The 24413-nt window shown below is 43.3% G+C and overlaps 6 protein-coding genes across 7 annotated transcripts; 2 read left to right on the top strand and 4 right to left on the bottom strand.

Annotated features, from left to right (window-relative positions):
• The first annotated feature begins 443 nt into the window (after window positions 1-443).
• Window positions 444-4438, top strand: LOC120708802 (phosphatidate cytidylyltransferase 4, chloroplastic-like). The gene is made up of 6 exons (XM_039994252.1): window positions 444-970; window positions 1701-1891; window positions 2181-2305; window positions 2972-3105; window positions 3576-3691; window positions 3784-4438. Exons 1-6 carry the CDS (start codon window positions 513-515, stop codon window positions 3873-3875), a joined length of 1116 nt encoding a protein of 371 aa, XP_039850186.1. The 5' UTR covers window positions 444-512; the 3' UTR covers window positions 3876-4438.
• Window positions 4439-4769: 331 nt separating this feature from the next.
• On the bottom strand, window positions 4770-6693 carry LOC120708892 (Golgi SNAP receptor complex member 1-2-like). The gene is made up of 5 exons (XM_039994356.1): window positions 6165-6693; window positions 5986-6075; window positions 5819-5890; window positions 5322-5451; window positions 4770-5166 (listed from the first exon to the last, which is right to left on the bottom strand). Exons 1-5 carry the CDS (start codon window positions 6507-6509, stop codon window positions 5069-5071), a joined length of 735 nt encoding a protein of 244 aa, XP_039850290.1. The 5' UTR covers window positions 6510-6693; the 3' UTR covers window positions 4770-5068.
• Window positions 6694-7960: 1267 nt separating this feature from the next.
• LOC120708722 (small nuclear ribonucleoprotein E-like) lies at window positions 7961-10016 on the top strand. The gene is made up of 5 exons (XM_039994145.1): window positions 7961-8205; window positions 8306-8368; window positions 9491-9569; window positions 9654-9699; window positions 9795-10016. Exons 1-5 carry the CDS (start codon window positions 8137-8139, stop codon window positions 9802-9804), a joined length of 267 nt encoding a protein of 88 aa, XP_039850079.1. The 5' UTR covers window positions 7961-8136; the 3' UTR covers window positions 9805-10016.
• Window positions 10017-10517: 501 nt separating this feature from the next.
• Window positions 10518-12128, bottom strand: LOC120708640. Its single transcript, XM_039994046.1, has 5 exons — window positions 12070-12128; window positions 11558-11903; window positions 11279-11390; window positions 11122-11182; window positions 10518-11020 (listed from the first exon to the last, which is right to left on the bottom strand). Exons 2-5 carry the CDS (start codon window positions 11730-11732, stop codon window positions 10655-10657), a joined length of 714 nt encoding a protein of 237 aa, XP_039849980.1. The 5' UTR covers window positions 11733-11903; window positions 12070-12128; the 3' UTR covers window positions 10518-10654.
• Window positions 12129-13742: 1614 nt separating this feature from the next.
• LOC120647766 (putative pentatricopeptide repeat-containing protein At1g56570) lies at window positions 13743-14996 on the bottom strand. The gene has a single exon (XM_039924615.1). The coding sequence runs from the start codon at window positions 14994-14996 to the stop codon at window positions 13743-13745; it is 1254 nt and encodes a 417-aa protein (XP_039780549.1).
• A 464-nt stretch (window positions 14997-15460) lies between these two features.
• On the bottom strand, window positions 15461-23613 carry LOC120708518 (calcium-dependent protein kinase 4-like). 2 transcript variants are annotated; one of them, XM_039993936.1, is made up of 12 exons: window positions 23119-23613; window positions 19762-19892; window positions 19041-19082; window positions 18775-18886; window positions 18597-18675; window positions 18333-18502; window positions 17454-17580; window positions 16848-16963; window positions 16661-16768; window positions 16519-16581; window positions 16232-16405; window positions 15461-15936 (listed from the first exon to the last, which is right to left on the bottom strand). In XM_039993936.1, the coding sequence occupies exons 1-12, from the start codon at window positions 23401-23403 to the stop codon at window positions 15775-15777; spliced, it is 1569 nt and encodes a 522-aa protein (XP_039849870.1). In that variant the 5' UTR covers window positions 23404-23613; the 3' UTR covers window positions 15461-15774. The 2 variants fall into 2 exon arrangements, with proteins under 2 accessions (XP_039849870.1, XP_039849782.1); XM_039993848.1 differs by having other exon boundaries at window positions 15461-15942; window positions 23119-23597.
• Between the last annotated feature and the right edge of the window lie 800 nt (window positions 23614-24413).

Genomic DNA, 24413 nt, shown 5'->3' with positions numbered 1-24413 from the left:
CTAGAACTTTTTTGGGGAGCCAAATATTTTTATATTTGACCAACATTATTATAGAAAAGATTACAAAGATTTATAGCACCAAATAGATATACTATGAAAGTATATTTATATTTAAATTTAGTAAAGAATCTAATGATATTTAGTTAGTCTTATGTATATTAGTATTTTATTGTATAATTTGTTTATTGAAATATTTTGACTCTCTAAAAAGTTTGGATGACTTACAATTTGAAATGGAGGGAGTACATTTGATGATAAAAATATGATGTTTTTTGAGTTTCTCGTATATTTACATATGTACATAAACACGATTCTTACTATAAAAATTATGTATTTTCATTTATCTTTGTTTTATCACGCACACATCAACAGCTCCATGCTTCCCATGTGCACATTTGTGTCACAGTAATTAACTAATGACGGTTTTTTCCCAAAACAACGCCGAAAAAAAATCTTTGTTCACCTCGAAGTCTCCGCCTCTGCACTCCCATCCCACCCCGTTCCCACCTCCCATGGCGGCCCCGGCGCCGGCGCCGGCGCCGGCGGCCACACACCTCCAGCCCCCGTTCCTCCTGCTTCCTTCCCCGCCGCGGCCGCACCCTCCTCTCCGGCTCCGCTTCCTCCTGCCGTCTCCGCCGCCCCTACGCCTGCGCCGCCGCTTCCCGCTCCTCGCGGCCGCCGCTGTCTCCGCCGGCGGCGGGGGCGGGGAGGAAGCCGCCAGGAAGGCGGACAAGGCCCGGCAACTACAGAAGCGGGTCCTTGTGGGAGTTGCCATCGGGGTGGGCGCAGGCGGCATCGTGATCGCCGGCGGCTGGGTCTTCGCCGCCGCCGTGTCAGCTGCCGTCCTTGCTGGCTCCCGAGAGTACTTCGAGCTCGTCCGCAGCACTGCCGGTGGTGGCGGGACCCCGCCGCCGCGCTACGTGTCCCGCGTGTGCTCAGCCATCTGCGCTCTCATGCCCATCCTGACGCTGTAAGGACGCATCGCATTTCTTCTTGCGTTGATTATCTTTAGCTCTAAAGTTTGCTTCCATTTGAGTGTAACTGTGGTTAAATTTAGCTTGTATTTGAATAAATTTTCCATCTTTTAGCGCAACTTTGAGCTGCCTTTAAGCAGCTTACGGTGATATTCCGAGCTGTGCATAAAAATTGCTTCATCCTAGTGGAAGCTTTCTGACCCATAGAAAATGAAAATGAAGTGAAGCTAGTTCCTCAACTTTAACATTGAAGAAATCTAAGAGTCTCAAACTTTTCAGCCCACAAAATTTGAGTATAGGCTTTTGTGATTATTACTGTTAGATTGTGAGATATATTGGCCTGACTGCCTGAGTGCCTCATCACTATTTTCCCACTCCTGAATGTTGTTATTGTTGATATAACTTCAAGCAGCTGTGCTTGTTATAGCGTTCCTGCAGTATTGTTGAGTTTAGGTGACTTTGGAGCATACAAATTGCTGCTCAATTACTTGATCTTCCTAGCATTAATAGTGCAATAAAACCCCCTGTTATGCTTTGTTCTTTTTAACTGGAAATATGATAGCGATAGGGCAGGGGGCTGTAGATATATCCTAGTGATTCTTTCTAATTATTCACAATCTGAGAGGAAAATGTGCCACATACTTTTATTCTGAACATTTAGCTATCATTTCATGTAAATATGACTACTGCCTTGATTTTTTATGTTTCATCTACCTATTTGCTTAGGTACTATGGACGCATGGATGTTACCGTGACGTTTTCTGCATTCGTTATTGCAATATCATTGCTATTGCAAAGGGGAAATCCTCGTTTTGCTCAGCTAACTAGTTCAGTTTTTGGATTATTTTACTGCGGCTATCTTCCTTCTTTCTGGGTTAAGCTTCGCTCAGGACTAGCTGCCCCTGCCTTGAATACAAGTAAGTTTCACTGTTAGGTTGCCCTTTTCCTTCCTTTCGATGCATCTTTTTGCTGTCAGTTGTTGTGACATTTAGTTTGCTACTGTTGATAAAAATAACATATGTATCAAATATATTGGCCTGTGTCCATCTAATTTGTCTTTCTGTTGTCCTAATAGTTAACAAGGACCGATAAAAAAATAGTTACAAGGATATTGTTGCTAAAGTTCTTATATTTAAGTGGTTCTAGTGTTTCTATTTCTTTGCTAACTGTAGGATCACTGTCCTAATACACAGTGTGTTTTGCCAGGAATAGCATACAATTGGCCAATTCTTCTAGGTGGACAAGCTCACTGGACGGTTGGACTTGTAGCAACCTTGGTGGCTATTAGTAGCATCATTGCTGCAGACACATCAGCTTTTCTTTGTGGAAGGGTATGCTCTTTAAATAATAAATACTATCCTTTTCTTTTAGTTTCTTTTACTCCTGAGTTTCATATCTAACCTACCTAACTTGTGGGGACTATAGGCTATGTTGTTGTCGTTGTCGTTGTTGTTGTGTGTATCTTGCCATAATAAAGTGCATTTACTTTAAAAATGCACCAGTGTAATAGTAGAGTAAGAAGCAGATATAGCTGTTTTGGTTCTTGTAGCTCATTACTTAAATTATAGCAAATATTTGTTATCTGTGTACCTGAAGAAAATTTTCCAAAGGAGATATGTTTATAAGGACATGAAGCCTAGGAGCCATGTGGTTCATGGTGTATGGTGAAACCAATGTTCAAGAAAATGTTAGGCGCTAGGCAGGCGCTAGCCTATTGACTAGTGCCTAGAAAGGTTAAACGTACATTGAACGTAGGTTAAACGTAGACCTTAGGCCTCCGTTTAGCGTTTAATCGAGATTAAACGAAGTTTAATAACGTTTTTTTGAACCTTGGGTGAAACCTTGAAGCTTTACTGTAAAATTAGTTGAAACTCACCTGATTCCTACTTTATGGAGTGGTCTAGTTATTTAATTGCCATAGTGTGGTCAGTAAAGTTTACAGTTTGGTAGTTGAAACAAGTAAAACATGTGACCATGATATTTATTCTCTGTTTCAGGCATTTGGCCGTACGCCTTTGACTAACATAAGCCCTAAGAAGACCTTGGAGGGTGCTTTAGCTGGTCTCGCTGGCTGTGTACTGACCACTGTGCTGCTGTCAACTGTCTTAAGCTGGCCAAGATCTCTGTTGAGGTGTGACTTATGAAATTTGTACTATTATTGTGTTAGCAAGAGAACATTACTTTCCTTTAGTAAGCAGCTGTATAGCACATCAGAGCAAAACCAAGGAAGCAAACTACGTGATGTGCTTATTAGACATTGGACATGATTATCCAAAAAAGAGTTATGTGCATGTTATAATTCTATCTTTTTGTCAAATTAGTTTTGATGTATAGATCGTGCACTGCATACTGCATTCTCTAGTAAACCTGTTGTATAGCACATCAGAGCAACACCAAGGAAACAAACTACATGATGTGCTTATTAGACCTTGGACTTGATTATCCTAAAGAAAAAAGTTATGTGCCTGTTATAATTCTATCTTTTTGTTCAAATTATTCAACATATAGATCGTGCATACTGCATTCTCAATATTTGCTAATGGAAAAGCATTTGCGCTGCATTTTGTTTGAGTGCCTAATATCTTATTTCCTTGATATCAGTGCTACAGCTTATGGAATCCTGATCTTTCTGGGTTCATTATTTGGGGATCTTGTTGAATCTCTGATTAAGCGTGATGCTGGTGTGAAGGACTCTGGATCGCTCATTCCTGGTCATGGTAAGCACTGCTAATCCCTGTGTTCTGTCCTGTCAATTGGTGTACTGCTTTGAAACAATCCTGCTTGAATATAACACAATTCTACAATGTAGGTGGAATACTTGACCGAGTTGACAGCTACGTTTTCACGGGGGGACTTTGTTACTCTTTTGTCAGAGTAGCTCTACCCTTGTATGGGGTCTGATTACAGCAGCTTCCCGTTCATTGTCAACATGTCTTTCTTCTACATCTACCCTTTTATGGGATCTTATTACAGCAGCTGGCCGCTCGTTGTCAACATGTTTTTTCTTCTACCATCACTCCATCAGCAATGTGGTCGCAAATTTTTAACATAATAATGAGTGTCACCGAGATGCCCCAGATCAATCTTCATCACTGGACAGTGTGGTCCTGCCCAAGCAAATTAAGTGGCATGTATCTGACTGTTAAATGATTCAACCAGAGAAGGCTGCTAACTCAGACAGTTTCTTACATTGGGTTTGTGCTTGTTCTTCCCAGCTGTAATCTGTTTGTTGCAAACTTTTCAGTTTGGTTGTACATAGTTTGTTTTATAGAGTAAATGGAAAGGCTAATTTTTCGTCACAAAGAAGTGTATAATTTTTCATCTCAAAAGTTTAAGTGTACCAAACCATATCAGTCGATATCTGTTGTTTTCATGGTTATCGGCTACGTTTAGAAGGGTTTGAGGTTGAATCATATTACTTTGATTTCAGTTTGTTATTTCAGTGCAAAAGAATGAAAGCGGCATCTGATTGACATTTAAAGGGTTGTCAGCTAAATTCCTTATTCACATCAGTTGCACACGTGCGAATGGCTGTGGAGCGTGGAATATAATTGCTCTAGTCCAATGGATTTCGTATCAACATCTGAACTAATGCATTTGAAATATGCAAAATCTGATCTGAAATATCTCGTCAATTTTCTTTTACCAGTTAATAAAGCTAAACATGCAAATGGCACGTCTCACAAAAAAGCATGAGCTCGATTTTTCTTTTCCGAGCAAAATAATAGGGGAATCCCCTGCTGCGGCAAGTAAATAGATATATGAAAAAAAATAGAAAATAGATAAACAAGGAAAAGAGAGCCAAGGTCCCTACAGAAGAGGAAATTTTAAAAAACACACAGCAATAATAGCTAAAGCATGAGCTCAATGTTACCATGTATATTTACTCAACCAGCAAAAATTCTCTACATACGCTTGATGAGGAATTTCAGATACAAGGTCAAAAGGAAAATCGATGAAAGCTGAAGTAACTGATCTCGCTTTCCCTCTTTCTCAGCATGACAAATGACATGCCACCAGATACCAGCTAATCTGTGCCAAGAGGCATGGTCTTCTGCCTTCATGTTGGGAAATTTCCTTTGGGTGAGATGGCATCATTTTGAAAGCCAGTAAATAATCAAAAACATGGTGCAGGCCGCGATCACTGCTGAAAGAATTATAGTGTCCTTTGATTTCTTCCGCTTAATGGCGCCTGCAAGCAAGGATGGCATGGATGTATTAGGCTATTAGCACAATGGATGCAAAGACTCGATCCAAGGTAACAGGTATTACACATTGCAACGAGTTGCATCTTATCATCTCAAAAATTATTTGCAGTAAAGAGTAAAGAAGGGATTCATATATTACCAAGAAGACCTCTGATTATCGGGAACTTTTCACCCAACTGCTTGACTTTTCCTTGAACATCTCCAAACAAGGCCCTCTGATTGGAAAGGGCCACCCTTGTGCTTTGAGCTTGGCCAATTACCTCATCAATCTAGATTAAACAAAAAAATGTGACTTGGTAGTTAGTACCTTGTGCCAGAGATTGAGTTCTGCAGAAATGTATATTGACAATGCTAATGTTCTTGAGTTGTAAATGTTCCTGGCAACCTATTCTTTTTCATTCGTAAATTCAGAATTCGTGAAACGACACAAGCGGTTAGTCAAAGATACATCAGTTGTAACTAAAGGATGCAGGTTTGTACATGAGATCATTGTCATCAGGCAAAGACAGAACATATGCTCTATCCAAAATTCTTCCAGTGCAATGCTAAGTGAGTTTAGTATATTGAAACCAGGCCAGCATAATAACTAAACAAAATGTTAAGCACCGCAGCCTTGTCTAACTCAAGGAATAATACCTGGTTGATGCTGCCATGAATGGAAGCCCTCTCCCTGAGTAAATGCACTCTTGGCGACATGCCACCGCTGGCCTGACAAGGATTCCACATTCCAGCGTTAAGATTGGCACAACAGATTCAACGGCAATAGCACATAACAGAATCCGAAGAGATCGTGACAAGTGTACCTTGGACTCGGTAATGTCTTCACGCACGGAGCTGAGGAGATCGGCGTGCTCCCTCATGGAGCTCAGGTTCCCCCTCGTCCTCCTGAACTCCTGCCTCCATGAATGAACCACCACTTGAACTGATTAGCCGCGTCGTTCGACGGAACAAGAGTGATGAGAGAGCCGAACAGAGGGGAGACCTGCGTGAACTCGTGGAGGATGTCGCGGTGGCGCGCGAGCTTCTGGGAGACGGACGTGGTGGGGGCGGTGGAGGCGGCGCAGCGGCTCATGGCGTCGTTGACGTCCTGCAGCTTGCCGAGCAGCGACTGGATCTCGAATTCCATGGACTTCCAGGAGGAGCGGTCGGCGGTAGGGGAGGCGGCGCCCGAGGCGGCGGAGGAGGAGCGCGCGGCGAGGCGCGCGTAGGAGGAGAGCTTGACGTCGAGGTCGCCCTCCAGCTTGCGCGCCTCCCGCCGCAGCTCCTCCCACCCGGACTCCTGCAGCTCCAGCGCCGCTGCCGCCGCGTCGTCCGACGACGACATCATCGTCTCCGACGCCGGCGCCGACTGGGATCGGATCGGATCCAATCCGCTGTGATCTGGAGAAGAAATGGAGAACTAGGAGTAGCTTCCGATTTGGGTGTGGCGTCGTGGTGGAGTTGGGGGATTGAGCGCAATCGATCCTGGGCTCAATACTGAGATGCACAGCAGAATGAGATGGAGGAAATTATGCCTAAGAGCCCAATACGAATAGCAATATTTCTAAACGCTCTGACATCCCGGTATTTTCTTCGAAAGAACACCCCGCCAGTTTAGCAATTTGCAGGGGCCTTGAAGAGAAAGAAACAATTTGCAAGATAGTAGAGATATGAGACCCATATGATGTTGACATCTAGGGGCTAGCTGGTCAGCGACTCAACAACACACACAATAACGCATGTCACTAAGTTTCGCACTGAGAAATGTAAGTTACTTTTGATTTATATAAATATGATCGTCGTTCCACACTACATAACTTGTCCAACATAACTAGAAATCCGTTAAGATTATTTCAAACTAGATAATATTATTTAATTATTGTCGAGGTCAGCACCATCCTGCTGCCTCCACGGCCACCTCCGTGATCATGCCTCAGCTCCTTTCTTCCTCCTCCATCCGTGGCCATATGCACACCCAGCAGCACGAGCGCCTCCTCCGACCCGGTGATGTACCTGCTGGATCCGCTTTTATGGCTGCTTGGAGGCGGCCCTTTGGTGCCGCTGCCGTAGGACGGCACCACCGAGCGTTCTCCATGGCCGCGGCATCGACGTCGGCAGCGGATGAAGTAGAAGATGGAGAGGCCTCAGAAGAAGATTGTGTTGATTGCCTTGCATATGCCTGGTTCAATTCAATCTATGATTCAGCAAACTCTAGATTGGAGAGAGCAGGATTGATTTTGATGAGATTGATTAATAGTGGAGGGAAGGTCGGAAGAGCGGCGACATCGGGCGGGTATAGGTATAGCGGCCGGGTAAGATAACGGACGGGGTGAAAAAAGTTTTTTGTTTTTGACAGAAACGTTGTCTAACTCTTCGTTTTGATGGGTCTGCATCTCGTTTATCTTTTTGACGTCCGACGGGTGGATCTAAGGTGAGAGGTACGTTTGATCCAATTTGAATGAAAAATATTTTTAATTATTTTCGATCTAAATAGTATAGATAGATATGTAGATGTGTTTGTTTGGACACCGGCAGTTCAATTTTGGTAGTGTGCTTCGCACCTTTGTTTCTGACAACAAATTAATTTTTCGATGATAACAAAGTTATTATGTCGTTTAACCTAGTCTACCCCCCCCCCCCCCCTCGCTTTACAAATCTTGAATGCAACAATATCAGCTTCACAAATCTTGTATGCAACAATATCGCATTAATACAAAGTTCAGTTTGGCTCCTTGCCCGTAGTTTTCCTTGAAAACAATGCTATTATGTTAAGGACTAGTGAACTCAAAAGTTCAAATCCGGGGGACTAAACTGCAAACTGAACGAAGAACTCTTCCCTTCCATTGCCGTCTCGACTCGCGACGAGCTTGGCCTCCAAACCCCGTCCTGCCTGAGCCTCCCCTCCGCTAGGGTTTTCCCCGCCATCTCGTGTGGACCAAGTAGCGCGCGGCGCAAGGAGGAGGAGCGCGCCCGCCATGGCGTCGACCAAGGTGCAGCGGATTATGACCCAGCCCATCAACCTCATCTTCCGCTTCCTCCAGAGCGTACGCACCCCCGCCCTCTTCGGTTTCCTCTCTCGTGCTCTCGCTGCCGGGCCCTGTATTGATCTCTTGTCCCCGACTTGTTCTGTGTTTCTTGGAGCAGAAGGCGCGCATCCAGATCTGGCTCTTCGAGCAGAAGGACCTGCGGATTGAAGGCAGGATCATCGTAAGTCCCTTAACCACCTAAGCACAATTTGGGGGAAAATGTTCTCTCTTCTTTGCTGAAGTTTAAATCCTGCGTTACTGAATACTATGTGTAAGAATCTCTAGTAATGTGGTACTAGAGACAAGTTTTGTGGCATGGGTGAGCTTTGATTCCAGACTTAAATGCCTGAACAATATCTTAGATGGGTTAGTTCTGTAAACCAGAGACTTAATATTGCTGTGTGTTGTTGTCCTTTGTTAGAGCCTACCCCAACTTGCTTGGGAAAAAAGGCTATGTTGTTGTTGTTGTTGTTGTTGTTGTTGTTGTTGTCGATATCACCAGCAGGCTGGTAGGGCAGAGCTTGTCGATAACAATATTGATCTCTTTTAAACTGCTGTTGCTGCCAAGATTCCAGGCTTATTAGTCTGTCTGTTTGCTGACTTGTTGTTTGGGGGTAGTTGAGACGGGTGCATGATATGTACTGCTTAAGAGAGAGTTTGTGGAATTGGGTGTTAGTTGTTACCACTGCCATACATAAGATAGATGGATGGTGTAGCTTGCTACTGCTGTTTCTGTGTTGCATCTGCCATCCAACCTGTTGTTTTATACAGGATTCTCAAATCTCAATGTTGAGTGATTGATCACACATCCAATGAGGTTAATTTCACTATTGCTTGAATCGTGAATCTTCTGTTTGAAACTGTGGTAACTTGTAATGGGATTCTGGCTATGTTCCTTTTTTTATTGCGATTTCAATTTCCATGTATGTGAACTTTGTAATATCCTCCGTATTTACCCAAAGAATGCCCCATGATCTAGCACATCCTATAGTTGAGAAAATGGATCTGGGCTCTCAGGCAGATCCTGGCCCAGAGCTGACAGGAATTTGCCCTGAGCCTAGGATCAAAAGCCTGTTAAATCCATACTGAGCATTTAGAGAGAAAAAATGGAATAGGCTGAGGCCTGAGGGTCCAACCCAGCCCATGATGTAGTTCGTATCTGTCTCATAACTGTAAGTATTGTATCTGTAATGTTGTGTCACATTGCATATTAAGGTACCCTTCTCTTGTACTGTTGGTGTATCAAGCATCTAGATTATGTAGATTTTGTGTTAGCATTTCATTCTCCAGTTACTGTTTGTAGGGATTTGATGAATACATGAATTTGGTATTGGATGATGCTGAGGAGATCAACGTCAAGAAAAGCACCAGGAAATCTCTGGGTACGGAATGTCACACTCTTCTATAATTCTTTGCCCTCCGCCTGTGTTGAATACTCTATAATTTATGCCCTGAATTCTTTCCAGGCCGCATTCTCTTAAAAGGAGACAATATCACGCTAATGATGAACACGTAAGTGAAAAGTAAACTGAATCTTCTCCCAGTTTGTTCCGTTAGTTGGCAACCTTTGGCATGTATTGATCAATCTGTTATACCTTGCTCTCCAGGGGGAAGTAGCGTCAGTTCACAGCGCATCTGATTGCAAGGACCAGTAGTTATCTTGGAATGTGAAATTTGAGGCTGTAGTGGATTTACCATCCCCCTTTGTGCTCATCTAAACCTGATTGCAATATGTCTTCACAGCCAGGAATGATGGATTTTGAGAAGTGTAGTGTTGTCCAAGACATTGATTGATCTCTGCACCGGGTTTTGGGTGGCGTTGCTAGTCTGCAAGGTATCCGGCGTTCTATTGCTTGAAGCCATAACGCTTCAACTTTAGCAAGAAGCGTGCTCTCAAAAAAAAAAACTTTAGCAAGAAGCATGTTGATCAAAATATTGTGTTCACAGCAGCAGGAAATAAAGGGCGCGTTTAGTTCCCCCGCCAAAAAATTTTGGATGTCAAATCAGCACTTTGACCGGATGTTGGGAGGACTTTTCGGACACTAATTAAAAAACTAATTTCAGAACTCACTTGGAAACCACGAGACGAATCTTTTGAGGCTTTTGACCGCGTCATTAGCACATGCGGGTTACTGTAGCACTTATGGCTAATCATGCACTAATTAGACTTAAAAGATTCGTCTCGTCATGTACATCCAAACTGTGTAATTAGTTTTGTTATTTAATTACATTTAGTGCTTCATACATGTGTTTAAAGGGGAGGTGAAAATTTTTGGGTGAAAATTTTTGGGAACTAAACGCGCCCAAAATATATATTTTTCACGCCCAAGTTTACACTTTGTACCGAGGAGATTATTTATGCACCATAAAATGTTCCAAATAAAACTCTTGGTTATTGACCGAGTAGGTAATCGAGTCATCCATATCGCTTTTCAACGCATATACCAGAGGTAAACAAGGCAAGAGTCTAAGGCGCCTTGGTTTGATCCTTGCGCTGCTCTGCCGCACGCTTCTCGTCTTCCTTGGCCTCCTCTTTCTTCGCAGCGCTCTTGCTGCTCATCTGCCACGCGGTGGCTCCCATGATGCCGAAGAGCGTGACCACCGGCACGAAGATGACGTTGGGGACCATGTCCAGCCTCAGGCTCTTGACGTAGGGGATGTGCCCGCTGGCCCTCTTGCCGATGACAGCCGCCACGGGTGCGGCGACCCCTGCCACGATGAAGAAGCTGTCGTCCACCGTCGCTTCCTTGACATTCTCCTTCATGAACTTGAGAAACAAGTCCTTCCTTGTCTCGTCGTCATTCTCTGGCAACCAGACGTTCTCAAAAAACTCCTGCATTGCAGCACATGCCATGTAATCTGCTGTATAACCCATGTTGGAAAACGTTACATGAGAATTATACATGTTCCTCTCATGACCTATGGATTAATTACCTGAATCTTTTCGAGCGATGGAGTGTCGAAATCTTGACCGGGCATTACAGTGTTGAAATACCTGCAGAGTGATTGGGGAGATCTTGATGAGATGGGAACTGAAAAACAGATAAAGTGAGGGCACAAGATTGAACCGCAGAACAGGAAGGACGCCCACTTGCAGAACTCGATATAAGCAATATGGAAGTCCTCAAACTTGCTTGTCTTCTTGTTCTTGAAATGTCGTTCATAAACTTGCTTGGTAGTTGCCGTGCTCAGCCCTGGGAGTCCTGAGGAAGGAGAGCATAAACTGTCAACTCCCCACAACAATGAGATGGAAAAACAGAGCGAAACCACATTGTGATCATTGTTAAACATTCAATAAAGCAACTCTCACAAATATCGCATGGTTCTGCCTCAAGTGATGAAAACTAAAGAATGCTTGAGAGAAAATTACCAAATTTGTTGAAGGCACTGAAGGAGGCACCCATCTTTGGTCCAAGAAAAGGGCAACCAGAGTGTCCGTGTGTGCTTACAAGATGCAAGAGGGCCTGAGTCTGAGTGTTTATATAGTTCCGCAGAACAAAAGGCACACAAGCTTGGAATGCATTCTTTTCCTTCATTGTTATCATACCAAGGTTGTTTCTGCCCCTCCATTTGATTTCTGCCCTGGAAGTGAAGTTAGAGTTGGCCTGGTTGTGAAGCTGCAGGAATCATTTCAGGGAAGCTTGCCATCCTGGCCTTTTTCTTTTCTGGGTTTCCACTAACAGTGAGATGTTATGGACACAATTTTCCAGCATTAGCAGTGGTGGAGCCAGATCAAAGAATTAGGGGGGGCCGGCCTTTGTAATTGAGGTGCTAAACCAATAAACAGTGTCAAAATTACTATTCATCTAATGGAATTTTTGCATCGCAAGGGGGGGCCGTGGCCCACTTTGGCCCACACTTGGCTCCGCCAGTGAGCATTAGTCAGCATATGGTCCCGCTGAAAGAGCCTCTCCTCAGATCTAGGAAGGTGAATAACTGATTTCTGTAAAATTTTGAAGTTTCCAAATAGAAATGGATTCTATCTGTCAAGAGAGTGGTGAGGAGTAAAATAGATAGAAAGCTAGAAGTTATGGCACTCTTTACCTTTATCTGTACTTTTTACAGTAATCTAAACCTCACTTTAGGATCATAACAGACATGATTTTTGGCACATGAATATGCATTCTTGCTTGTGCAAGACAAATTGAATAATCATGCTTTAGCTGCTAAGAGAGATACCTACTGCTGTTTTTTATGTCTTTCGGGTATTAGTATTTTCATACCCAATATACAGCATGAGTTGTTAAATATAGCACTGGGAGGTGAACACAGCGTTTCACGTAAATTCAGTTCTGACATACACCAGAATTATGTTTGAGATATATGCCAGAATTATGGTGGTCTCTTCAGACTCTTCTACTGCAAAAATTTGGATTATAAAATTTATCAAAAAAGAATAACCCTTTCAGGAACACATGCAGCCTAGGGTAGAGCAAGAGATAGAGCTTCTAAAGGTCATGGATTCAAGCCTCCCTTCTCCTTAAAAGTTCCCCTTATTAAAAAGCAGATACTCAGTTCCTTGTGTATCTCCTCATTTCTCTTAAAAGGAACATTGATTTCTGCTTAATCATTCGGGCCAGCAGGCTGATCTTTTTTGGCACTAGCTTTGTCTAGGTAAACTCATCATATTTATAATGCAATTTTTCCAAAAAGTTTTATTTGACATAGCAATTCTCAGTTTTTATGTTGTACACCTAATCTCGATTGTAAGAGCCACTTCAAACACAAAAGTTGCAGGTATGATCACAAATATTAGGAAGAAATAACAATCTGGAGAAATCTAAGAAAGCATTGATACCCTGGCTGAGTTATAAAAGTAAGTAAATACATTCTGAGTTTTGTACCTTCAGTGTAGTTACATCTTTTCATCAAGTAAAGAAGACACGCATAACTGAGGTCCACAGCAGAAGAATGTTGCAGACACATGAACACTGAATCCAAAGGGAGTATCAGATATCGGCAACCATGCCAATTGGCTCATCTCAGAACTGTTACCACGAGGCATCATGTTTTGCAGAAGACTGCATGGCAGAATGTTCCTTTGGATACTTCTAGTGATATAAAAAAATGCTGGCACATGAAAGGCTTGAATTTGGGACAAGTCTCACATAGCAACAACCATGCTAACCGTACGTTCACTTCAATACAAATATACAACTATCAGACCAGAGCATCATACTGCAGTCAGAAAATTCATGGCAATGTGTCAAAATGCATTGCATATGTCTACTTGTTGCAGCATAACGATGGTATCGTATATACACGAAATCATGGTAAGTAACAATCTGTTACAACTATAAGCGCATTGTCACACAGGGATACATCTCAAGTTACCACAGGCATCCAAAAAAAAAAAGTGGCCGCTGTTGATCTCACCTATTCCTCCATACTATCTTAAGTTTGACAGCAAAGAAAGAACACACTTCCAATCTTGTTCCGGAAACAGTCGGTTCTGTGGGATGTTGTCCCAGGTTATCGCTAACATGAATTGCCTCCCTCTGCTCCAATCATAATGGTTGGATCATATGGCAACACAAAGCATTTTCAAAGTTCTTTCAGGAACCATGCTCAACCCAAGTAAATCCAACATCCTTTTCCAACCCTTTCTCCTTCAACACCTCCCGCAGCTGGTCAATCTCCTCCCACAAACAAGCCCTTGCATACAAATTTGACAGTTCAATATAAATGCCCACATTGGCAGGCTCCAATTCGATTGCCTTCTGAGCTGCCATTTTCCCAATCTCAACATTTCCGCATTCTTGGGAAGCACTGAGCAGTGCACCCCATGTAGACACGCCGATTGCACTAGCACAGCCATTCTTGGTGGCAATTTCCCATGCCTTGGCCACTTCCCCTGCCCGACACAGCATGTTGACCACACAACCATAGTGCTCTGGTGTGGGCACCAACCCGTAATCTTCATGCATGGACTCAAAGTACTTGAGCCCCATGGCCACCTCCCCGGCATGCTGGCATGCTGAGAGCACCGCTAGCATTGCCAGTTCATCAGGATAGATACCAGAAGCCACCATCAGGTCATACATCCGGATAACCTCCTTGCATTGTCCGTGCCGCCCATATGCATTTAACATAGCCGTCCACAGCACAACATCACCTCTGCCACCATTCTCTTGCTCTGCCAGGCCGAACACCCGCTCAGCTTGGTGGACAAGCCCACACTTGGAGTACATGTCCACAATCGCACTGACCAAGAACACATCCGCCTCTACGCCTCCCAACTTCCTGATCGCATGCCCGTGCGCCTGGACGCCAAGATCAGCATTTGCCACCTCACCGCATGCCCGTACGACGGCCGTCATCGTGTACCCGTTAATATGAAGCTGCAGCTCCAAGAACCTCCTCGAGAACCCCAGCGCCTGCGTCCACTCCGCCGCGCCCACATAAGCAGCGAGGACGGCGTTCCCGAAGACGCCGTTCTTGGCGGGACTTTCTTCGAACAGCCTGCGGGCGTCCAGGAACCTGCCGGACCCGCCGTGGGACGCGGCGAGCGCGCAGGACACGAACACGCTGCCCAGCCAGCCGGACTTGGCCGCGAGCGCGTGGAGCATCTCGGCGGCGGAGGGGGCAGCGTGGAGCACGGGGCAGAGTGCGTAGGAGTCGAGCGGCACGCGGCCGGCGGCGTGGGCGAGTGCGACTGCCAGGAGGACGAGGGCGCGGAGGCGCGGGAGCGGGGAGGACGCGGAGGCCGCGAGGAGGAAGTTGAAGGTGATGCTGGGGGGCAGGCAGGAAGCGGAGGAGGAAGCTCTGAGGAGCGCCGCGTGGAGGACGGCGGCGGGGTTTGGCGCCATCCATGGCGGCGGCATTCAAGCCTGCGTGCCTAGGAGAAGCCCGCGCGAGCGAGCTTGGCTGTCTAGTAGTAGCACATTGCAGCAGTGACCTTGCTGATGGAAACTGGCATGATTTTTAAGCTGAAACTTTTTTTTTGAAAGTTTTTAAGCTGAAACTTGGTGCAGTGATCTATTTGAAAACGCAGAAATTCACCAGGATTTTTTGTTGCAAAAACAACCGCAGATGCGTTATTGAATTTAGTTTAACCCAGTAAAAAAGATGAATTTAAGCCACAATTTGGAGCGCACGGATTTTGAGTTCATTATTTTCATAGCAAAAAGTTTAGTTCCGGTACGAATCTTGAAAAGCTTCCAAATTGCAAATGAGTCATTGTCTGTTTGTTTCAGTTGCAATGCAGACAGCATGCATCTAAACCAACAGTTACCGTAAATTCAATTCCATTCAACAGTTTGGAACCAAACCATTTGAGATTACGCCAAAGGACCGGCATATCCTCACACCTTCGGACAATTTATTGAGACCAGTAGTATAATCAAATCATACATATTTAGTACTGTACAGAAAGAGGACTGCTGAGTCTCATTTATCATTTCAATCTCGACCTCTCATACTTCTCCGTGAAAAAAAAAGCTAAATATTTACTTTGAAACTTATCTCACTGCTGCACACATAACCTGGATGCTAAAATCAGAAACATCACATGGCACGCTACAAAAAACACATTGACTACTGTACGGTATCTTCCTAAATTTGCTCCTCTAATGGCCTCACCGCAGTTCACAGAGCTTGAGGATTTGGTGGAGGCCCCCTTGGGCTGGGAACATTGCTCATGCTCGCAGTTCGCAGGAGCTTGCGGAATTCAGACAGGCTTATTCTCCCATCTTTGTTGATGTCGGCCTCCTCCAGCAGCGGCTCAATAGATCCCTTTAAGCCAGTGTGCTGCATCTTGAAATAAAAACTCAATGAGAATACTGTCAGATTTGGTTTCTACCGTGCCAATTATCAATCTAAATGCTGGGGACGATGGTGTCAATCCCTAGTACATGCAGATAGATTGATATGAAGAAGACTAAACCAAGTGATGATATGGACATTTTTCTCAATGATATTATGATACTTCAATAGCCAATTTGTTCCATTCATTCAATACGGAAAACTAGCAAGCGCATAATCAATGATGAACTACGCACAGATTGGAAGTAACATGAAAAACAAAATAGGAATAGAAAATTACCATTCTAAGCTCCTCTGGCGTGATGTATCCATCACCATCCAGATCAAATTTGCTGAAAGCAGCTTGGCACCGAATGCCCCACCTTTCAGAGTCCAGCTCGGCCATCTGATGTATATGGAGAGTTGCTGCAACGAACTCTTTGAAGTCCACAAGACCATCTGTGTTGCTGTCGATCTACCACAGAATCGGATCAACAGTTTTAGTTCTGTCCTGGAATCAAGGTTGGGCTATTTGCATGGAAACAAAGGGGAAACCACAGAAAATGGACCAAAAAGGTTAAAACTTACTGCTTGAATAATCTCAAGCACACGGGGACCCTTCAATCTCCAAGGAAGATCCTTTGCAAGGGCCTATTGAAACGTGCACAGACCATCAGCACCTCAGAGGAACTCAGGAACATGTTTATCAACAAATCCTAATAAAACTTACATTTCGCATTTCCTCAATACTAATGGATCCATTTTTATCAATATCAATTGCATCAAACTGATCCTTCAGATCAGCAAGCTCTTCCTCATTGAGCGTACTTGCTAAAGCCTGAACATGCCACAAAGCAATACTGTAAGGGGGGAAAATGAGAAAATGATAAAATTAATTTTGTGATAAATATTATTACCCTAAGTGCAAACTGCTTAAAGCGGCTGTACTTGACAAACTGGCGCATGTTGGATAAGACAGATATGTCGACAGGGATCTCAGATGCTTCTCCTCCTTCCCTAACCCACGGATGCGCTTAACATATCAAGAATAATCAGAATCAGTAAAGATGACAGTTCATCAACATATAAAGACATGAGGATACTGAAATGCCAAGATTTCATTTATTAGAAAAATGGTGCTGTACTATCCTATAATTATCTATGAAAACAGGAAAAAAGGCACAGCAGCAAATCACCAATGCCTTACTAGCTCATTTGAAAGACCAGAGTGAACTAAAAACCTCATAAGCGTACGTTTATTTTATTGAACTTCTGAATTTAGATTACAACATCTTGTCTAAAAGATTATAATTGCCATTGATATTTTTAGATACATGAATAAATTGCTATGCAAGATATAAGTCACATTTTTCACATTCATATTCACATTATATAGTTAATTGAAGGCAAAATATATGTGTAATCAGTTTTGGTCACAAGCTGTATCTGTGTTCTCATTTCGGACATAGAAAATAATGCAACTCTGAGCTTCATGCCTAGGCTAGTAGATTATTGAAACTTACAGAGAGCTTGAGCAGCTGTTAGTCTTGCCCTAGGGTTCTTGACTAGTAACCTTTTAACAAAATCTTTAGCACCTGGACTGATGCTTGACCAAGGCCTCTTGCGGAAATCAGGCTTGTTCCTTAGAACCTAATTATAAGAAGTGAAAAGAATGTAGAAGATCACATATATGGATTTAAAATGCATAAAAGTGATGCATGAAATATTTAAATTGTAAGAAAGCTGATGGCTGATGGCAGAACAGAAAAGGCAACCATATTGCTTAACAGCCTTTACAGATTGCGTATTAGAAAGTTAAGACAGAATACGAAAGGCGATGTAACATATTTTAGCTGAGACAATGATCTCAAAAGGTTCCTAGTATCCTATACAAGCAACTCATATGTCTGAAGCTAATATACAACTTGCCACATGTGAAGTTAATTCATAGGTTTGAATTTTGAAGTAGCTATACCAATGGCCATGCATTTGTTGCCTGAGGCCACAGGTTGTCTCCAGACTTCAAGTTAACTACAAGTCGATGACTGAAAGGCAAGTTAGCTACTTACTCATCTTAGGTGCATCGTAATGAAATCTGTGCATCACAGCACATTACACATGTGAAAGATGGTGGGTATTCTTACTTTGTTACAGTCATATTCTGGCAGCTAGTACAAAAATCACTGAAGGACAACCTCACTAAATAGGATAATTGCCTTGCGTGTTAAAAGACTGAATAATTATATTGCTGACACTGACAAATAGTTAACAGGGTACAATGCCATATGATGTCAAAACAAATTGCAGAAAACATTGTCAGCGCACTGAAAATGCCTGGTATGGCACTCCCACCAAGCATATTTTACATGGAAGCACATGGCATGCAAAAGTTGTCAACTTACCTCCTTGAATATACCATCTTCCGTCTTATCCCAAAATGGTCGCCTCCCACAGAGCAAAATGTAGGTTATAACTCCTATGCTCCAAACATCAGATTCAAGACCAGATCGTCGTTTTAATACTTCCGGTGCAACATAATAGGCACTGCCAACAATATCGTGGAACTTCCTCCCTACAACCATGCATTTTAAATAACGAACTAATCAGTTAGACTGCAGATCTATCGTATCACATCCCAGATAGATGCGAAGGACCCCAAGTGGTACCTGGTTTTATGAAGTCTGACAAACCAAAATCTGTTGCCTTTAGCGGTGAGTCCTCCTTATTTGATTTGAAAAGGAAGTTCTGGGAAGGAAAATAGGTAGTCTTACATGACCTGAGAAGTAGTGAAATATCACAAAATGCTTACTGTGGGTAAAGAGATTGAAAATGTTCAATTTCTACCTCAGGCTTCATATCTCGGTGAACTAGCCCACGCAGATGACACTCAGCAGTTACTTTAAGCATTTGGCGCACTACTACAGCAGCATCTTTCTCACTGTAACGGCTATTTTTTCTGTCAAAAGAAAAATGCCCTTAAGTAATGACCTTGTACCAGCAACCACAAACCAAATAAAGCAATCTGATTGTACAGCACAAAAGTCTAGAAATTAAATGAAACAGAGGCTGAGATATAAGAAACAAAAAGATGGAGAATATGTGCTTCTTACTTTGCCAAAATCCGGTCCAATAGTTCACCACCCTCACATAGTCTGCAAAAATAGAAGAGGATAAGATTTGGTTCTGGTCATATATGCTATCCTTAGCTACAATGCCAAACAATAAGCCCTTAGGTCCTAACTATTGGTGAGTTTTGTAGAATATTCTATATTCTATAATAACTGCATCAGTTGACAAACATACAAGACAAGGGAAGTGCAAAACGTGATAAAGAGTTATGTATTTAATGATTGAAGTATTATAACACACTGTATTCAAATTCAGCAGTATTGAAGGGCGGGTCTGGTGCAGCGGTAGAGCCTACCGTCTGTAACCGGAAGGTCCTGGGTTCAAGCCCCAGCCTCTGCACATTTGTGTGGGTAAGGCTTGGGGCTTAAAGACAACCCTTCCCCAGACCCCGCACAGTGCGGGAAGCCTACAGCACTAGGTTCGCCCTTATATTTGGAACAGCAGTCTCATATGCCCGTACATTAAGAAAAAACTAATAGAGAATGAACTAGTATACCTGTAGACTGATTATTTAGGAATAACATGTTTAGTGTCTAGGAGTCTGGAAACAAGATAAATATGGCTGATGTTAAAACTTTAGCAAAAGGTCATTGTAAACTAGCACAGCATCAAATTTCAATAAAACAAGGTCTTAGTTAAGTGCTCAGTTATGTTCTATAGTTAGCTGACACAGATAGCAGGAGCTAGTATGGGACTACTTACTCCATTACAATATACACGTATGAATCATCCTCAAATGCATTATAGAAGTGAACAATATTCTCATGTCCTTTAAGTGCTTTAAGAATCTTCACTTCTCTTTTCACATCCTCCACAGCAACAGGACGGGTCATCTGTTACAGTAAAACATAACCTTAATTGCCAGAAAAAACGTGCTCTAACTTCTAAGATGGTGTCGAATAGACAATATTTGAAGGCAATAAGGCATGATGGTACAATGCAATCATCTAATGCTTCAACTGTGTACATGGATGAATAAACATTGAATGACGAAACATCCAGAATGGATTATGAATTATCAAATTGCACATGTTTATACTCTATTTTTTTTCCTCCTTACCTTACCATCTCAATGTGTCCTGATCTAAACTAAACTAAACATGATCACTAGTTATGCAAATTCACTGATGACCATCTGTGCGCAACCATGAGGCTCATGATCTCCAAGAGGGATACTAGATTAACCTGGCAATACAAGTCTTTAAGAATCTGTATAAAACATGATCAAAAGGGGTATCCTAGTTCTCTCTTAAAAGTTCAAATGTTATTAATAAAAGAGTAAAATGCATGAATAACCATTATACTTGTTAGCGTGTTTCACTTTGGCTGTCGTATTTTGAAAAGTGCAAATTGCGGCCACTAAAGTCGTTTGACTCTATCAATATATACGCATTTGGATCATGGGGCGTCCAATGTGGAGTTCGTTTTTACAAATTGCTCCCTCTCATTTGAGTTATTTGAGGCAAGTAAGCCGAACTATAAAGCATCTAAATGTCAACCTGAGAATAGACCTTGCTATCTAAATCAAGTGCTGGTTTGAACAGCGTTGCCACTGTCGCCGCCGCAATGATCCAATTCCACAGGGTGCTGAACTTGATTTGAGAGCACTTCAATAATTTGTGCATACACAAGCTTGATTTATTTGTGCAGGTACGAGCTTATTATTTCCTAAAGCTCCGAAGCTTATTGTTTCCAGAAATCTTGATTTGAACTGTTGAATCGCTTCCCTCTGTATCCCTTGGCAATAAAAATTAGCAGGTTTAACCTCTACTTAGCAATTAGAGCTCCAATGTGACTAAAAGCATCAATATGTAGCATTTTTACATCAATCAAAGTTCAGTTCTGAATAACAATATTATTTTGAAAAAAAATAGAAAGACAAACATATTAGGTTTTCTTTGCTTTCTTGGCAGCTGCTTTTTCTGGGTTTTTTTTTGCAATACTTAATGCTTTTCTCTCTTCGGCTGCAATCTTTTTTGCGGCCAAAACTGCTGCTCTCTTCTGTGCAACCTCAACCTTCCTAGCTTGTGCAAGAGTTGCTTTCTTCTCTGCAGCCTTTTTCTTCCTTGCCCGTGCCTCTGTTGCCTTATTCTTCTTGATTGTAGCCATTATAGCCTCAAATAATTCAAATTAAATGAGAGGGAGCAATTTGCAAAAAAAAAAAAAAACTCCACGTTGGACGCCATGTCATCCAAATACGTATGACTACAAAGGTAATGACTGTATTGATAGAGTCAAACAACTTTAGTGGCCGCGATTTGCACTTTTCAAAATATGATAGCCAAACTGAAACACACTAACAAGTATAATGGCTATTCATGCATTTTACTCTTAATAAAAAATAGTCAATAGTATCATCCAAGTCTATATTCTTATCACTTATATGATTCCTTCCGTTACCAATAAGAGGCCTAATTTTCACACAGGCATGGTCAGTGCCTTTTTGACAAGGATGTCATCTAATCAGCTCTCAAGTAACACATTGCGTCAGACAAATGACCCATATTTCCAATGTCACTATAACACTAAGTTTCAAAATATACTATCGAAGGTTCGCGGAAATTGACATTTTCTTCCAGTGACCAGTGGTACAAACTTTCAACAGATTAATAAAGGAACATTGACACTTCGACACAAACAACAACAACAACAACAACAAAGCCTTTTTTCCCAAGCAAGTTGGGGTAGGCTAGAGATGAAACCCGAAAGAAATAAGTTCAAGGTTCAGGCACATTGATAGCTAGTCTCCAAGCGCTCCTATCCAAAGCTATCTCTTTAGAGATATTCCAATCCTTAAGGTCTCTCTTAACCGACTCATCCCACGTCAGTTTAGGTCTACCTCTACCCCTCTTTACATTATCGACCCGCTCAAGAACCCCATTACGCACCGGCGCCTCAAGAGGCCTTCGTTGGACATGTCCAAACCATCTCAGCCGATGCTGGGTAAGTTTCTCCTCAATTGGTGCCACCCCGACCCTATCCCGAATAACTTCGTTCCGGACTCTATCCCTCCTCGTGTGCCCGCAAAACCACCACATCATCCGCATCTCTGCTACACTCAGTTGCTGGACATGTCGCCTTTTTGTAGGCCAACATTCAACACCGTATAACATCGCCGGACGAATTGCTGTCCTATAGAATTTGCCTTTTAGCTTTTGTGGCACCCTCTTGTACAAGGCCCAAAATATTTGGTGAAATCAAAACCGTGTTGATTAGTATAAAGCTACATGTGTTCCAAGGTCAAATTATTTATATCTAGGTAAATGCCAACCGCACTTATAATATGGAAGCCAAGGAAGCATTGTCCACTGTAAGTGGGCAAGGGTTCTCTTTCCTGACTTTTTCTTCGACAGGAACTTTCCAAGTTCCAAGCATGCGAGGATTCAAGAAATGGAGCCAAGATGTAGCTCCATATGAAATGTGTTAGGCACAAGTCACTCATAGTTGCAAATAATACGAGGCATTACAAAGGAGTATCATAGTAAACTCAGCACTGTCTTCTTGAAATTAGTAGGACAAAGCGGTTCCATGAACAGCCAAATGAGGAGAAACGCCTTTACCGTTCCATAAAACTACCACTTGCTTAAGCCATTTCCAGGAATGAGGCACTGGGCTGGACAGCAACTTCCCATTACTTCCCAAAATAACACAGCTGTACTGCTGTAGTGCCAAACTAAGGTGCCTGAATGTCAGAACCACCTCCAAACATCGTCCCGGGTGTCACGCCTGAATCCCGCAGCTCAGAACCACCAAGAAAACGACAACGGCTTGGAAGAAATCAAGCGGCCAAACAGCCGGAAATGAACTGGAAATGTGACCAACTACTGGTCGAGCTACAGGAATCGTCCAAAATGGCAGGCACTAATTCCATTCTCCTCACAGAAACATCTAAACCTCAGAGCCGGCAAAACAATCACCAATTCCCTCGGAATTGCACGGAATCCCCTCGAAATCAACCCAAGAAGTGAGCAAAGGTCACTGAATTGAATGGACGAAGGCACCCGGAATCACCCAGAGGAGACCGCGCAAAGACGTGGAGCGGCAGCCGGGAGAGCTCACCTTGGCCTTGTCGATGCGCTTGACGGCGACGCGGTCCCCGGACTGGCGGTCGGTGGCGGCGAAGGTGTAGCCGAACTGGCCGTGGCCGAGCAGGCGGCCGACCTCGAAGCGCGCCTCGAAGTCCCTCTCGTAGCCGAACTCTACCCGCACGGGGGCCGCCGCCGCCGCCTTTGCCGCGCCTTCGGGAGACGCGCCGCCGCGGCGCCCCTTCTTGTCCTCCTTGGAGGGGCGGCGCTCGGCGGCGCCGGCGGGGGCAGCGGAGGCGGAGGAGAAGCAGGCGCCCATGGGTGCCGGGCTGGGAGCTAAGCATATGGATGTGCGCGTGGGGGGCGCGCGGGGGCGAGGTATATAGGCAGGCTGGGTTGGTTGGCGCCGTGGGGCGGGGCGGGGCGGGGGAGCGGAGGAGGGAGCTGGGAGGAAGGTGGAGAGGAAGGTGAGGGGCGGAGGGAGGGGAAGGCCCCCCAACCCAACCAAGCCACACACGCAGAGGGGAGACGAGACGACGCTGCTGTGCTGTTGGTCAAGCGGTCAAACAGCCAATTGTCAAGTCAAACCTCTCTCTCTCTCTCTCTCTCTTTCAATCTTTTTTACACTTGTTTGAGGAAAGTATACCATGTTTATAAGAAATCAGTCATTTTTTCGATCCCACTAGCTAAAACGATCGACGATAGAAAACCTATGAGGATATGGTCACAAAGCAATTTTGTTGCTTGGATTCTTGCAGTAAATAGGCGATTGGATGTATTTCAAGTCTCATCTCAAAACATATCAATCATAAGGATCTCCGATTTAAAAAAGTAGTGAGCAAATGTTCAACTCAAGGAATTTGGAGAATTTAGCCATTTAGTGCTCGATTTGGTCAATGACTTTCTAGGGTAGGACTATCCTTGGAGGTTCCTTAACAGCAGCCACCAAGTTTCCTAAGAAGGTGGATTACACAAAGACTATGTGTCTTTATCCTAGTCAATTATCCACTGCCTGTCTAGCTAGCTAGAGAAGCTTGCATGACTGCCGATTTAATTTGCCAAATTAGTTTGTGTCTTTCTCATAATCTAATTCCAATAGGTCATTATAGCTTCTATTGACTTCTCCAGGCTACCTTTCCTTGCACTTGGATTCCTCCTTGGAAGCAGTCTTGGTCAAAGCAGTCCCAAGCTGTGAATATTTGTCTACCTTTTCAAACTTCCTACCAATGTATGTCATTGTCTTATCATTATTACCCCGAATTTCATGATTATCACCGCCTAGGCTTAGAATTGTATCATTATTATCTAATGTATACCACTCCAAACTCT

Source organism: Panicum virgatum, chromosome 1K, assembly GCF_016808335.1.
Source record: "Panicum virgatum strain AP13 chromosome 1K, P.virgatum_v5, whole genome shotgun sequence".
NCBI lineage: Eukaryota > Viridiplantae > Streptophyta > Magnoliopsida > Poales > Poaceae > Panicum > Panicum virgatum.
Note: the sequence above shows the minus strand (reverse complement) of the source record. Positions and strands in the feature narration are given on the sequence as shown.